The sequence below is a fragment of the Atractosteus spatula genome, chromosome 6 (assembly GCF_055471065.1).
Source record: "Atractosteus spatula isolate fAtrSpa1 chromosome 6, fAtrSpa1.hap1, whole genome shotgun sequence".
Taxonomy (NCBI): Eukaryota; Metazoa; Chordata; class Actinopteri; order Semionotiformes; family Lepisosteidae; genus Atractosteus; species Atractosteus spatula.
Window position 1 is genome coordinate 14,174,224 of NC_142711.1, and position 16,809 is coordinate 14,191,032.

The window sequence follows — 16,809 nt, forward strand, 5'->3', positions numbered from 1 at the left end:
TACTGCAGGACTCAGCTAGGAATGTTCACACATTTACTGCACATCTCGGCAGACCCATTCTGCTAAGCTGCTCTAAGAGATGTATTCAAAGCCTGGACAAGAAGCCTGGACAATATTCCAAATTAAATTATACTACTAATATTTAAGCGTTACATAAGTATTTTAAAGTGTGGAAACATCAGATGAGCTTTATTTCCAGTAGAGCTCCAGTCAGTTCCTAGGCCACACAATGTGAGCAGAGAAGGAGCACAGAACTGCCACTACCTGAGGTTGATTATGTTGATTAAAGCAACTGAGAACTGCAAAATCGGCAAATATTGTGACAGACAAGCCTTTTCCCTGTTCAGTGTAAAGTTTTACATGGGGAAAAAAAACAGTTTTTGTAACACTTGCTGTACATCTACCACGTCTGCTTCGCACCTGCTTGCAGATAAAGTCTTGTGGGATTCTGTCCCTTTCCTCTGCAAGCGTCAGGACAAGCCTGCGTCTGTCCGCTGGGCTCCGAGTCCCAGTGCTTCCCATCAATGTTCACCGCAGCTGAAGACTGGCCAGTTGGGCCTCCACAGAGGAACTGTGGCCTTCTCATCTCCCAAGCTAAGCCACTGGGACACGAGCTCAGTCCTGCTAGACCGCTGTCATGCCAGGATGAGTCCCCAGGAAGAGCAGCAAGTGAAGAGCCAGGACTTAATCAGTGTAGCACAGAGCTACACTCACTAAAATCACTACCAATGTAGCCCTGTAGGGACTAGACATCCCTGCCTAGACCATCCATGGGCTCCCCATAGAACGGTCTGTCGTACACAACCCATAATTTATCTCTGTGCACACCTGAGCCACACGCTCTGACATCCTCCAGAGCTGTCAACACAAATCTTCGACCAGAGAGGACGGGGCTCCACTGCTGGTGAGTCCACAGGGGTGGTGCCCTAGCACAAAGGCTCTCTTGATAAGTGGATCATATTGGTTCCTTCCTGCATTTTATTATTTTCACTGGGCTTCACAATCAACTACGAAATGTTTACTACTTGGAGAACCTTGGATCTTCAGCAACAAAAATGGGTGGATTCTTCCAAGGACTTGCTTTATTTTTTTTAAATGACATGTCTGTAGTGAACGAATAATAGAAATAGAATAGAAACAATAACAGAAATAGAAACCCTAACAAAATATTAGGGTTAGAATAATGTGCCCAGTTAACTAATGTTAATGTTTCTTTATTAACCCTATACAATTTCTTGCATTAGGAATTCGTCTTTTCGCATACCCCAGCTTTTCTGACAAGGAGAGAGAAGCTTGGGGTCAGAGCGCAGGGTCAGCCATTATACGGCGCCCCTGGAGCAGTTGGGGTTAAGGGCCTTGCTCAGGGGCCCAACGGAGTAGGATGCCTCTGCCGGCTGCGGGATTTGAACCGGCAACCTTCCAAGCACAGGCGCAGATCCTAAGCCACAGAGCTACCACTCCGCCCCTCTCTCACTAATCAAGTTTTTGGAGACTACGCAACAGTTAATCATGTAGATCAAAATGACAGCATAAGAGCATCAACCAACAATCCAAAATCTGTATACCTACACTATATAATCCTAAAACTACATTTTGTACTCTTTTTATGTATATTTTGATTCTAAGTATACATATTGGTCAAACTGTATTATTTTTAGAAAGGGATTATAATACAATTATGTTAAAACAAAATAGTGAAATATTCTTTTGACACAGGAATTGGATCATTTGCCCTGATCCATCGCACAGAGGTGCGTTCAGATGGACAGAAAAATATTTCGCTTAGATCAAAGTCTGTTCATGTATATCTGACAGAAAGGGTTAGTTCTCTGTCTTGTGCAGGAGGAAGAGAAGAGTCATTGGTAGAAAAATGGAAAAACTAGCTAGGAGGTACAGCAGGGTACGCTACACTGCAAAACTAAAAGTTAATTTTACTTTAAGCAGTCTAACACAATCTGTCACGGTGAGGGATTTACTTGAAATATAGCACCGAATACACCAGGTATGCGTGTGTAACTGAGGACCCCACTTACCATACAAATGCTCCTCAAATGTTCTAGAAAACTGCACGGAAATTCGCAGACATTACTAACCTCCCAAAAAATCAGGGTGCGCGGTCAACTTCGAACACAGCTTGTAGCTTGTATGAAATCACTCCCTGACCAATCCAAGCTGCCTGGCTGACAGGAGGAAAAGACTGACGGTCAAGGAGACACAAGCCCACTGGCGTGGGATGAGAAATCCTAAAGTGGGACGCATTCTTCCATTGTCCCCAAGAGCAGCCGAGTTAACAGCTTGTCTGTACGAAGCCAGGGCATTTTAAAATGTCATAATTACCCATTCCTCACTACAGCGTACCAGCGACACAGGTGAAAAAAAATGTCCTTTATCTGTTCTAAAGTTACCTGATTCCATCCATCCATTCATTCATTTTCCTACCACTTGATCCAGTGCAGGGTCAACAAAGCCTGTCCCGACCAGCAACAGGCACAAGTCAGGATCTGCGTGGGCAGACGGACGCAGACACGCACACTCTAGCGCCAGCGCCTATTTGACAGACATCCGTCAACCTTTCAGAACCTGCATGCCTTTGGACTGTGGGAGGAAACCTTCACAAACCCTGAGGGAACATACAAACTCCACGCAGACAGCAAACCAGGTATTGCACTGCACCATCGTGCTGCCCATAACCCTTTCTCAACTACCCCAAAACAGTAGGTTCCCTGCAGTAATGTGTGACCGATTGCAGAAGGCTGCTTCTTATATTACAAGCTCCTGAAGGGACAGGCTGTATAATGCAGTAGAACCATATCAATAAACAAGATTACTTATCCTGATGACCTTTGCACTGACCGCCTACTGTGTTTGATGTCTTCAGCAACATCTCAAGTGCAGTCAAATGTATTTTTATATTGTGCTCATCACATTAGAGCACGGCACAGAACCCAAATAAATCTTTTGGAATCCTTTGGAGTCTCTGAGGTAGGAGTCCTGCACACACAGATCATAATTCTTTTTTTACTCCTGTGTAATCCAGGCTTGGCTTGGTCTTGGGGAAAAAAAAAACGTGAGATCTTCAATAAAACCACGTTTTTTAAAGAAACTAGACCAGAAAGTACTCTTGTAATACAAATGGCTTAGCATTACTCCAAAATATAACAAAACTGAAAAGAAAAAAAATATATACAGGTTTATTTCATACAAAAAAAATGCTTTCCAAGCTAATTGAAAAGCACTACCAATTCAGAGTGGCTTTACTGTGTAAAGGCACATGGCTTTTAATGACAACTCTGTATAACCACCTTTTTCAAAATCTGGGCAAAAGACCAGACAAAATAGGTTTATCTAAAAAATAAGTTTATCTCGCATTTTTCCAGGACTAAGTCTCTTCGGAGACGATAACTGAGTACATCAAAACTCCAAGCGTGGGAAAGTGCAGCTGAAACACAATTCGGCAGTTGTAACAAACAGCAATAAAAAAAAAAGAACTGGATTCCCATGCACGCAGCAATGGATACTCCTTTTGAGTGCATTATATTCGATTTAACGTCTCTTCACATTTGGCAAACAACTTTAATCGTACTGCGTCAACATATAGCAGATTAAGAAAAGTACAATTTTAATCTGGATTATTCATTTCATTCCACTCTCTGGCACCAAATCAGAGTACTAAACGCGCGTGGTTACGATCGGCTTGTTTGATCCGTGTTTCCTCGCTATTCCTGGTTTTATTTGGATCTCATCTACCTCCCGAGAACCTAAAACTGCACCCATACAAGGAATCTGTCAAGTGGTACGCGAATCAGAAAACAACAACGGACTCCCATCAGATTTCAATTCGGCTAAAAGAGGAGACAGCAACTCTTTCTTACGGACAGCATATCGCAGAACAGCTCGTCAGAATCGTCTGGAACCCCGTTGCCGGATCAAGAAAAAAAACAAGTATCACAAAAAAAAGAGCATGCACCTGTTTTGAGAGTTAACGTGGGTGTTTCCGCTGGCTTCACGGTGTTTGTCAGCGCACGGGTCTGTCCTAGGATTAGATAGAGACAAAACACTGCCCAAACCCTTTCCCGAGAATGATAACCCCCCCCCCCCAAAAAAAAGGCAGCTGTTATTGCATCTCGGATAACATTAAATCACTTTGCTCTTTATATGCCTACTGAACTGTTTCAGCTTGCCGAAGCACCGTTACGCACAGGCACTTAACAACCCCCGCAAACTTACTGCCGTCTTGTAATTGAATTTACAAAGCAGGTCTAAATCTTACTTCGCAGGACGTGCCCGGCTTGCAGAACAAGCGCTACCAACGCAGCCCCGGCATCTCGCAGGCAGAAGAGCGGCGCGTCGCTACCCGTGCCCACTGAATCACTCTGCCAGAAGACCCGAAGTGCACATTCCTTCAAACTTTCTCCATCTGAACTTACCCCACGGTGTGGACCATCCTACGTCCGTCTCTTGGCGTATCCCCGCGACCCACTGAGCAAGTACTGTAGGTTTACGACCTTTGTTATTTTATTCTATTAATAATCCCACACAGCCATGCTAGTAAGCACGAGAGAATCAAGTCAGAGAGGGGGGGGGGGGGGAATAAAAAGGGATTCACAAAAAAAAACTGGAGAAGGCTATAGCAGGGATATGAAATTAGAAACTGGCTGGAGACGCAGCCCTGCACTGCCTCTATCTTTGACTTCAAATGACTGGGTTCCACATTCCTGCACAGCGCTGCTGGCGGGTGTCTGCGCCTGTGCTCGCCAATCACAGCGCTGCCTCTCCTCGGCGCTTTGGCCTTTTCCCAAAGCCGGGGAAATAAATCACTTTCGCTGTCAGCCTGTCTGTCCTTGACAGAATGGTTACACAATCGGGTTTCCTCTTTTTATACAGTATATATATATGTGTGTGTGTGCAGTACGTTCCAATCCCAAGATGGGCAATAAACAGTAAAGCCGCTATTAAAAGATAAAAAGGGTAATCATTATTCCAAACTTAACACCCATCTAGAGTCAAGATCATCCAAACCCTCTTTCAGACTTTTTTTTTTTTGGGGGGGGGGGTCCATAAAATATTTATCATAATGGGCAAATGGACCATGAAGTACCTTTATTGGAACACCTCTACTGTCGCCCGTGACATTACATTAACACACTGTACGGTACGTAGTCACTGAGGTGAACCTGCTTTGCAGGAGCGCGATCTCATGTCCTTATTTGTCTTGTATTTATATTTCACGGCTTTTATTTTTACACAGTGAAAAACGGAGCACGGGGCTGCGTGCTGAACGCGGGCCAAGCGGCGCGGAGAAGCCGGCCGAGCGATTTTCTGGGAGGCGCTGCTGGAATGCCGTGGGCCCGGGCTGTCACGCAGCCGCCGGAGAGGGGGAGCCCTGTTCTGCACAGAGCGCCCCTCTCCGACATCGATGTGCTCAGCGTCTCAGGTAATACCTGCATGCTTACAAAATGCCTATCGTTCAACCTGTTAAAAAAAAAAACCCGACTTGAAACGGCAAATACAGCGGTATTTTATTTGTCACAAAGCTTTCAGCGATTTGGCTTGGCTCTACATCAGCTCAGGGCCGATATTATAGCTTAGACACCAGCAATACAAAATCCAGAAGTTAATCCAAATGTCTGACTAAATTCATTGCCTACGAACTATATTTAAAGATCAGACGTTTCAAATTAAGAAATGCTGAAAACGCATTTACTGTATGAATGAAGAATTTGTCAGTGGGAGGCATGGAGGCAGAGTGGTTAGCATTACTACCTCCCAACGCTGGGTTTCTGGGTTCAATTCCTGGGGTGCTGTCTGTGTGGAGCTTGTATGTTCTCCCCATGTTTAAGTGGATTTGCCTCAGCTTTTGGGGTTTCCTCCCACAGTAGATCAATTGATGTCTGGGGAAACTGAAACTGGTGTGAGTGTGTGCATGTTTGCGTTTTTGTGTCTCTCCTGTGACCCCGAGTTGGATCAAGTGGTTAGAAAGTGAAAGGATGGAATCTGTCAGCAATGGACTGCTCTCTTATACCCTTTATAAATCTGGCTTGTAATCAGATTCCAATTTGCCATTGTGGTATCTCATCTGAACCTTGTAAAGTACTTTTGATCGATATTATATCTACAGTATAAGAATGATTTAAGCACAAAGCTTTTTACTGCACTGCCTCTGCTTTTGTTTTAGCGGGAGAGCAGTTTTGTGGTGTTCTGGTAACTGTAAGGACTTTGTCAAACCACCGGTTTCTTTCACCCTTAAGTCACAGAAAGCACCTTGCATTGCATTTGTGTCAGGGCCGATACAGACACACGCACACAGGCCCTTGAATCAGTCTGGAAATTAACAGTAAACTCAAAGCCTCAGGGCCCATCCTGCTGGAGACTTCTATTACAGTACACGAGCTATTTAGGAGACTAAAAGCCATAAAGTGTTTAACATTCTGCGCAAAAAAAGACAAGTCTTGATTGGATTACTGCTTAATTAATACATCTTTTGAGCTTCATTGGAAATTACATTTAGAAACATCTACCGTATGTCATATTTCAACTGATTTGGCTGAATCCCTCTCAAGAAGTACTGTACTTTGTGGGAATAGAAAATGATATACATTATAGGCAGATTAACTGGAATGCAAGATGTATCTTATTCTCAAGGAGGGAAAGTATCGGTTATCGGAAAAGAAATGAGTTTTTTTTTTCTGAGGTTACAAGATTTAATCAATACCCTTAAAAAGTATGCGTGTGTAGAAGAAAAAATTAGGTAAAATTTCAGTGGAAATCCTGTCTAAAAAGGTTTTTGTGCATTTATTTGAAAAGATCCCTTGTTCTCATTAAGTTTGCCATGCCGGACAGTATCTTCTGCACACCATCAGTACAATGGGCTTCCCTGGAGCCTTGCTTCTCTAAGTGAGAGCTGTATGATTTAGCTACTGTACACACAAAAAAAAATCCTACTTCTCCTTTCGCAGGGAAAAGTCATTCATTCTGCTCTGTGCTCGACTGCGTAACTGCTTTGCAGTAACTCTTGCAAATGACAAAAAAGCCCAAGTCATTCAATGCTTTCAAAAATCCTAACAACCAACTAATTCATTTTAAAGTACTGTATGCCACAGAGCCTACTGCACACCCCACAAGTCATACTGTGTGGGAACTGCCCCATACTCTGTAAGCAAACTTTGTATTCTGAATTTACAGTACCTGGCACTTCTATGCATACTGTATGTTTTGCGAGTGCACAGAGGTTAATTGCTTTTGGGGTCACTTGATAATCTGAACTGTCCAGAATGATTGGAAGAAACAGACCACTCCATCCAGCTGTGTCACTACTCATCGAGGACCCATGACTTCAACTACAGGCGTGTCAATGGAAAATCGGGCTCGCTGGCTTGACTGCAGGAAAGCAGCTGATAGCGCAGTGCTGCCTCCCTCCTCAAAGCCTGCCAGTTCAGTGGTGGTCATACTTCAGAGACACTGTGATACTGGAGCATGATACCACCAGAGTAAAGGTAACGAATACGCCCCTGTGTATAACGGGGATCTAAGCCGCCCAGGCTGGGGGAGTTCTCCTTTAGCTCAGCTGGTAAGTTCCCTGTTGCGTGACGCCGGAGACCCGGGCGTGCGCCCAGGCAGTGAGGGGCGAACTGGCAGGGCAGGAGCAGCAGGGACGGAGACCCCCAGACCTGGTACACAAACACAAGGCTGGCGACCCCACTCTGAAGATCTGGAGCAGAGCCCCCACAAGAATGAATGAAAGACGGGCGCAGATCCGATTGGCGCGGGGTCTGGGTAGGGGGGGACCTGTTAAACTTCTTGCATATCTTATTGTTCTGAAGTTCCCTGATAACATGAAAATAAAAAAAAAACTTGATCTAAAAACAACATCATTCGAAATGTGTAAAAAGATGAGATGTGAGGGTTTATAGAGGACTGACTACACCTTTAAACCCTTTCAAAGACAGAAATTGGAACTTCCCTCCGGATATGTCTTTTGAACTGTATACATTTGCGGTCTAAGTAGTAATAGTCTGCCACATAATCTTCTTTGTATTTCTTTATTCCAATATTTTTATACCACCTACTAATGTAATGCGATTCGTAACTACAGTAATTTTAGCAAGTAATAAAAATTTCACTTGGCAGAAATCATATTTGCTTCACATAAATGCAATCAATGCAGATCTTGCACACTATTGTTTAGAATTAATTTAATTTTCCATCACGAACCATATGTTGGGGGGAATTAAATAATATTGATAATTTAGCAGCCTGGGTGAATAATGAAGTGCAATATTCTATTTGTCTGCTTTTGTCTGGACCTCAAGCAACATGGAAGGGCATTAGCTTTATTGAAAATTAAATTTAGACTTGCATTACTAAATCAAAGATAACAGAATTCCAAGGACCTGTTACCATGCAGATCAAAGAAAAAAATATCTGGTGAGAAGAGATGGTAGAAAGTATATTTGAAAGCTGATACAGGTACTTGGAAAACATTTACTGTATGAGACAGCAGGCTGCCCACTGTCTATCCACGATTAGAAGTTGGGCTGTAAGACAAGGGTCTCGAACTCATCGGCTGTGGTGGACCTGATTTGATTTAAATGTACTTCAGATGGACTAGGCATACTATACATTACTGAAATACTATGCACTGCCATTACATAACAATATTTTGTAGTATTTTGTGTTTATTTTAGAACTAAATATGTTTTTAAATTACAATTTTAAAGTCATTGCATTTTCATTAAATGCCAGCATGGCAAATTTACCGATTACTCTTATAAACATCCTTTAATTTCTTGTAAGGTCCAGGTTTATATAAGCCATCGACATTTCAAAACACTGCAGTTTCTCTTCACAATAACTCTATAGTCACCTGTATGCCGAAACCGGTTTTGCTATATATAGCTTTTTATTTTCAAAAGTAAAGAAGGTACAGTAGGTACACTTTGCCTTTTTTGAAGCAGGTACTGTATTTCTTAACTAGACTGGTGATTTGTCTACCAAAAAACAGTAACACAGATCCAAACTATGGGCTGGGTGCCATTTGATGTGCACCTTTGGCACATCTTGTTGTTTTCAAGCTGCATTCAGAACTATCCACACAAGTAAACCAGTGAAGGACATTTTCCATCATTATGAAATCTCTACACTGTAGAAGGCAGCATTGTATGCTTAAAGGTGTTACAGAGAATGACAACTGGGATTGAGGAGCACTGCTGGCATATTGCAGATGTGGGTCAAATGTTTAAAACTACCAGTTTGAAATGTTTGAATTACCAGAAGTTTTGTTGCCTCGTACTGAATGACGCAGAGAATGACAGTAACATGGCACTGCTCATAACTGGAAATGTGATGTAAATTGAAGGTTTTACACGTTAATGTGTACATTTTACTTTCATTGTGGTTTGGAATTCACTCATCAAAGCCGATTCTCTCTGACCCTGAAATATATGAATAGCGTTGCAGTCCCCCTTCAGAGAGAGTCTCGTAGAGTCAGAGGAGGCAGGCAGGCAGGCAGGCAGGCACAGGAATACGCCTTGCTGTGTCCTGGTCAGAATGTGAACGAATCATCTCTCGGTGGCAGGTGGGCAGTACTGAGTCTGAAGAACTGAGCTGCTCCCTGGAAGGAAATAGCACGTCTAATGCTCTTTTTTTAGCTGGAGTTTCCATGGGCTCGAACATCCTGCTGAAGGTGAAGGTGAGGTTTCATAAGCTCGGCGGTAACGTTTTCCTTCTCTGTGTTGATAACCTATACTAATCTGCAGTGCAGATCCAAGCCCGAGGCTATTTTCTGCAATTATTTTCCCTCCTCGAAAGACAAATGCCTCTCCATCGATACTTTCATGCTGTTGATGAGCTCTTCATTGCACAACGGCACGTGCAAAAACGCCAGTGAAGATTGCAAAGCCTCCTACCGCATCCGATAACGCAGCTGGCTATAACAGGATCTCGACTTTGAAATGGGTAGAGATATGGACAATATCGCCAACCATGGATGGATAGCTGGGTGACTGGCAACTCGTCAAGCTTCATTTCTGTCAGCTTTGAAATCGGAGAGAATGTATTTTCAGCATCAGTCTCCTCCCCCTCCCAGAGATCCTGTGCAAGAGAGGACTTGTGGCAGTGGGAGACTATGCTGCCTTGCACTGTATGTCAACACGTTTTTGAAGGGGAGCTGTGTTCTGCGAAACACCTTTCGAGCTGAGGAAAGCACCCTTCAACGGGATACAGACGTCACTCTTCTTCATCACCAGTATTGTCTTGTGGGCAGACAAGCTGTCTTCTCGCAATTTGAAGGCAGCCACCCTGTTGCTCGTGTTGCATTCAGCCTCTGACGAGGATAAGCGACACTGTCTTTCTTGCGTCTGACAACACCAGACAGCGTAGATGACTGTTGCTTTTGAGGCCTGGACATAATAGGACTGAGGAAGCTGAAGCAATTGATCCCAAAAATAAAATTAGAAATACAAAGTGTAACTGACCATCCACATGGGATTTTATGTTTTGCAATGTAATATCAAAGTTAAATTTTGGAGATGTAAAAACATACTCAAACTTTATCAAAGCAGGACCACCAGGATTGTACTGCAAAAACTGAAGGCAAAAGAAAGCTGTCCTTTCACAGACGTGACCACACTTTGCCATAAAGACCTTGTTAGCTCTCTCATGTGGCTCACAAACACTCTCGGAACAGGTTGATGCAACTCAGGAGCAAAAGCTTCCTGTTCCCTCTGGTCCTCTGCCCTCTGCTTCCTCCCAAACACAGGCACAAGCCAAACGAGGCTCTTACTTCAGCATAGCAAACACGCCAAAACCAGAGACTCACGGCACGGAGTCATCCATTTTCAACTCTTTACTGAACCTTCAAGAGTGAGTGAGTTCTTAAATATTAGCACAGCACGTACACAGAGCACCAGTGAATGAATATAAGTATACCGTAGCAGAAACGGAATGCAGCACTGTAACGTGAAACATGAGAAATGAAAATTCCAACAGAGGTCTTCAGCTTCACCATACATTAGTGGCAGATCAGGGTTTGGTTAGAAATTAACAAGCTAAAAATTAAAGTATACACTAAAGTAGAAGCAGACTGTTTCTGGAATATTTAAATATTGTTTTCTTTCTCAATAATGTTTAAAATTATTTTCTGAAAAGCAGGCTGAAAAAAATACCTTGTATATACTCAGCAGCACAAGAAATGCTTGATATAAAACAGCAGTAATCTCTAAAAAGCTGAAGAACAAATTAGAAATAACTTTAGTAAGCGAAGCAGAATCAATTCTGATCACAAAATCTATCATTCTATATAAAGAGTCGGGGAATTCTACTTTCAAAAAAGCTTACATGACGCCAGTCACATTTGGGCAAAGGTAAGCTTCTGCAGGAAAAGACAGCCGTGTCACCCAAGGAAGTACTAAGGAAAGACACTACATCACGAACGCTCTTGAAGAACCCAGTGTTAATAACCATCATCCAAGAGCACTGCTCTGGACAATGACGATGTGATATTAAACCAGCTTCAGCAGGCAGGGAAGATGTTATCTGTCACAGGCGAAGATTTACTGAGCCATACATCAAAATCAGTTTACTAGACCACAGATTACTGCTCAGATTTCTTCTTATTGCAACCCTGAATTGACAGTGGTGCCAGCACCCTCTAGTCTTCCCCAAGCACTGCTTGCCATATGTGCACTTGATTTCCACTAATGCCCTCCACTCCAAATGACTAAATAAAAGGACCAGGCTATCTAACACAGAACAAAAAGGCACACAGCACACCACTTAGTCATGCTGCTGAACTACTTTGGTACAATACATCAAAATAACTGTCAAAACGAGGGGGAGTTTCCACATCCTCACAACCTACAGCGAATCAAAAAGTGCTGTTATTATTCATACCACTGAAACTGTTATAAAACATCATGTCCTTTGTTTGTGCTTCAAAACAGCAGTCTGTGTAATAATGCAGAAAAAATAAGTATCACTTTTTTAACAAGCGGTTTATCGTTTATCACAGCTAAAAAAGGGAAACCTTTTTCATAAGATTTTAGACACTTTATTCTGCTGTCATGTGCATCAGCATTTTGTTTTCAAACTTAAAAGCTTAACCCCTTCATTTGTTTGAAGAGTTAAGTATCTTTTGCAAAGTAAATAGAATATGGAGTTGATCAACAGCAAACCGTTTCTTTACTAAATTCAATTCAATTGCGTGGTTCTTGTGCAAGGTTTCTTTCACCCGGCTGTCATATTTCACCTTTGATTTTGACTTGTGCCACTTTGATTGCCAGCTCGTGCTGTAGTTTCAAAAGCTTCAACTAAAAAGGTGTCGATGCAGGGTTTTTAAGAGAAACTGACAACATTGCAACACCCTACTGTGGTGGCCTATGTAGAAGCTGGACCTCCACACTACAGTATATAAGTAGATTATCAGACAAATTCTGAAGTATTTTTGTCCAAAAAAAAAAACAATTTTACAATCCATTTAATCAATTTCGTTGTCTCAAAATGTGAAAAACCACATAACAAATACGTTTCCCTTCGCATACTGTACAATAATATACTGTTCTTTGAACTTTAACATTAAAACTTCAATTTACAGTGAAGTCCGGAGGGTACCGTCAAATACCGTGAAATGTTCGTAACTGAAGAGGAATTCTCACACAGTTAACGCAGGGAATGGCAAGAAAACCCACAGAGCTGCAGAATGACATTTCTTTTTTACTGCTGGAGTGACGGCGCCCGTATCTAACGGCAACAACCCTGATAAATGACAAACTGACTACGGCTGGGAACGTGTGTTCAGGTGATGCTGGCGAACACAGACGTGCAGTACTGTCTGTGGGAGAGATAAGATGAGGGATAGGGGTTTAATAGTTTTCTGTCTGACAATGTGATCTTATCTCAGACCACTGGAAGACACAGTTACCCATGCATCGCACTTCCCTAAGAAGTACACTGCAATCTTACAATAGTCTTTTAGCCCAAGGGATTTACCTAAGGAGTGATGGCAACCACTATGCAACCATGAGTGTTACTCTCATGATCATAATCACTATAAAATCCTGGAATTTTAAGTATAGGTATGCATTGGTTTCTGTTTAAATTATGTTACTTTTCTCCAGTACTCTAAGGTTTATTTTTGAGTCTGTGTTCCTGCTAAAAAAAACATGTAGTCAACAGATTTTAAAACACACTGTAGTAGAAAACAGCGTTTTTTGAGATAAATAAAATAAATAGCCTCGATTGCTGGTAGAATCATGAAGTCACTCTGTATAAAATGTAATTCTTGTATGACTTTTACATTTAAAAATGAAAATTTACATTTCACAACTGAAGCTCAGCAGGACATAGCCTGGTCAGTACCTGGATGGGAGACCTCCTGGGAAAAACTAAGGTTGCTGCTGGATGTGGTGTTATCGGGACCAGTAGGGGGCGCTCACCCCACGGTCCATGTGGGTCCTAATACCCCAGTATAGTGACGGGGACTATACTGTAAAAAGGCGATTAAAAGATGTAAATGTTTAAACATGAACAAGTCTCTTTCATAAGAATCCTCTCTTATGATAGGACCTCTAAGTACAACCCATTCTGTATTTATAATATTATATTTTTTTTTTATCCTATAGCATTATCACTTCCTTGTCTTAAAGATAATGTATCAGGAAGCAGAGCTGGAGGTTCCACCTCATTTGATATGAAGACATTTTATTTAATAATGTCATACAATTAATCTTTCTTAGCAGTGTCCTCATACACTTTCACTTAAGCATCATCAAAACATCTCACCTTAAAATGACCATCACCTGACAAGACAGAAAGAGCACATTAAAGAGAATGCCCAATCACTGAACAAAATGAAATTCATCAACATTTCAGAAAACACACAGGTTTTTTTTTTCTTGAAACACACATTTAAAACAGGACCTGTTAAGAGTTAACGTTTGGTGGAGGGTTAAGAATAGCACAGTGTGCATATTTCATGAGTCACTGTATTCATGATATTTGGCGACTCGTTGCAGAGAGGAGATGTCTATACCACTACTGATCTCTAGTAAAGGAAGGCAAGGAAAACAAGTGTGGGGGTTGGGCTCGTGTACTGTACTTGCAATTTCCCAGAAGATGCAACACCATTAATGACGCAGCACAGTGAGCTGCTGCTGACGGGTTTGCCTTAAAGCCAGTTTAAACCAGGCAAGGGAACGGATCTAAAAATAAATGCACATGTCCTTAACCCTTTACCCAGAGAATGAGCCACAGGACAGTGGGATCCGGCGTGGCCTGAGACTCAGTGTTAGCAGCTAAGAGTTAAGCACCACCAGAATCGCCAATTCATAACGGATTCTTGGCAGAACAAGTCAAGACTGAAAGCAACAGGAATCAGATATCACTCTTCATTAGGAGTACATCACACCCCACTCCTCACCACAGAACACAAAAGTCAACAAATGGAATAGAAACTCTTTAGATCATATCGTATCTATTTTAGGTTGGCAGCTCTAAACAGCGGGAGTGAAACAAAGGTGTGAAATGTAGCAGAAAACCATCTGTTCAGGGAAATTGCCTGTACGGCTCTGGTTCCGAGCTCTGAAAGTTTCATTCATTTAGGAGAATTTCCCAGGTACAGTGGCTGCTGCGTATGTAAAAAAAATAAAGATACACACCTGCTAGTCAATGTATGAGCAAAAAATGACAAAAAAATAAATAAATGATTAGAGTGGGGAGCTGCGTCAGCGTGCGAGCTGTGCAGGAACAAGGAGAGATTCATTCCATGAGGAAGTGTAAAAGAAAGAGCAAATCGTATTGTTTTAGCTGTGGGGCCTTCTTCATGTGTCTGAAATCATTTTAACGTTTGAACTAAACAGCCTACAGTGCTCGAGGCAGTGCTATGTGAACTCGCGGTTTATAAAAGCCTATTGCATCCCACGCACGACGTAAAAGACGCCGCAGGGGCAGAAAATTGCTCGCGATCGACAAACAGCTAGTGTGTGCTGCGTTGACGTTCACTATTGGTAACTGCTTATCATGACCTATGTCATTCTGGCCAAGGGGATAATTTGGGCCGTTGTAAGAGAAGGAAAGGAATGTTTCCTTCTGTTCCACTCATCAGGACTCCCCCAGAAGAACTAGTGCTCTTCTGTCAATAATCACCTGTCCACCCCAGGCAGTGTTATGGTTCAAGTTGCTTCGCAGGCATTTTATGTGAATGTGTAACCCTACCGCTGTAATCCTGAGAGTGTCTTATGTACGAAATAAACATCATTTACTTTTTGGAGTGGTCTAAACTTACAGTAGGAGAGATCAGCTGATCAGATGTCCGTTCTCAGACGCCTGGATTTTGACAGTCTAGGAGAAATCACAGCAGGAAGCGATGAGCGGGGTCAAGACCGACAGAGCTTCCCGGTGCTTCAGGCTCGAGCAGTGTCCTCCACAGGAGTGTTCATCTGAACTCAAGACAAGCTAAAATGTGAACTGGCTCACGAGCGATTCCCTCGTGCGTTACATGGTCAGTAGTTCAAGGTGACAGATCCCTTTTCTTTCCACGGTGTGTGCCCCTGGAGAATAATAATAATAATAATAATAATAATTGCTTACACTTATATAGCGCTTTTCTGGACACTCCACTCAAAGCGCTTTACAGGTAATGGGGATCCCCTCCACCACCACCAGTGTGCAGCCCCACCTGGATAATGTGACAGCAGCCATAGTGCGCCAGAACGCTCACCACACACCAGCTCTCAGTGGGGAGGAGAGCAGAGTAATGAAGCCAGTTCATAGAGGGGGATTATTAGGAGGCCATTAAGCTTCAGAAAAGCTCGAGAACTCTTTTATTTTTTTTGGCCAAAGCTGAAAGGGCCCATTTGGAGAAACGTGACCCAGAATATTTACAGGACAGGGCTCTGGTACGTCTTGAAGTAGATAGATAGCAGTGCCCATAAAAAGTCTACACACCCTTTAAAAATCTAGGTGTGGTAAGCTGGTGCCGACCTATCCAAACAGAATTATGACCGTGACTCAAGCTCCACCAGGTTCTAACTCAGGAGCAGGGACACTTATCCAACCCAGTTTTTCTACATTTTTATTTGTAATTACTTTCCAGAACATTTGGACTCTTGGTTTTCACTTGTAGTTTGTGTGTTACTAAGGCTAAGGATGTCTGTGGCTAAGGATGTGCGCCTGTGGCTGGAAGGTTGCCGGTTCGTATCCCGCGGCCGGCAGATGAATCCTACTCCGTTGGGCCCCTGAGCAAGGCCCTTCACCCCAACTGCTCCAGGGGTGCTGTATAAATGGCTGACCCTGTGCTCTGACCCCCAGCTTCTCTCCCTGTCTGTGTGTCTCATGGAGAGCAAGCTGGGGTATGTGAAAAGACAAATTCCTAATACAAGAAATTGTATATGGCCAATAAAGTGATCTTATCTTATCCGTTTTGAAAAAAAACATTGCTGCAAGACTTGAAGAAAGAATTACACAATTTCTGGTGATTGAACATGATGAAAGTTACTGACATGATCAGCAATTTCCAACTTTAAAACATACGTAACAAAAATCATTTAAATCTCATTCTGTCCTGGTGACAACCAAACATAGTTAAAATACAGGCAGAACATTCTCATTTGATTTTTTTAGTAACTTTATTAACTTTATACAGGGCATTTTTGAAGCAATTAGCATTTTTATTAAAGATCCTTTATAGAGTTGATTGCTGTTGTTGCCCCTTTGTGAACCAAAAGATTTTACTTTGCACAGCACTTGGTACTGTACATAAAATGTGCGTATCTATTAAATCAAACTGCACTGGGGCTCTTGTCAGAGAGAGAGAGA

At 42.4% G+C, this 16,809-nt stretch overlaps 1 protein-coding gene across 10 annotated transcripts in view; it reads right to left on the minus strand.

The window, feature by feature from the left end:
* dtna (dystrobrevin, alpha) overlaps window positions 1–16,809 on the minus strand; it is a 115,086-nt gene that overhangs the window by 84,833 nt on the left and 13,444 nt on the right. For 8 of the 10 annotated variants that reach the window (XM_088918686.1, XM_088918689.1, XM_088918688.1 and 5 more), the window contains exon 1: window positions 4,428–4,605. The exons of 1 other annotated variant lie outside the window; for it this stretch is intronic. In XM_088918686.1, the coding sequence (XP_088774812.1) occupies window positions 4,428–4,444 (17 nt within the window). In that variant the 5' untranslated portion in view covers window positions 4,445–4,605. Of the gene's footprint in view, window positions 1–3,967; window positions 4,038–4,427; window positions 4,606–16,809 lie in introns of those variants that run through there. One more of the 10 variants, XM_088918681.1, reaches the window with a different exon arrangement.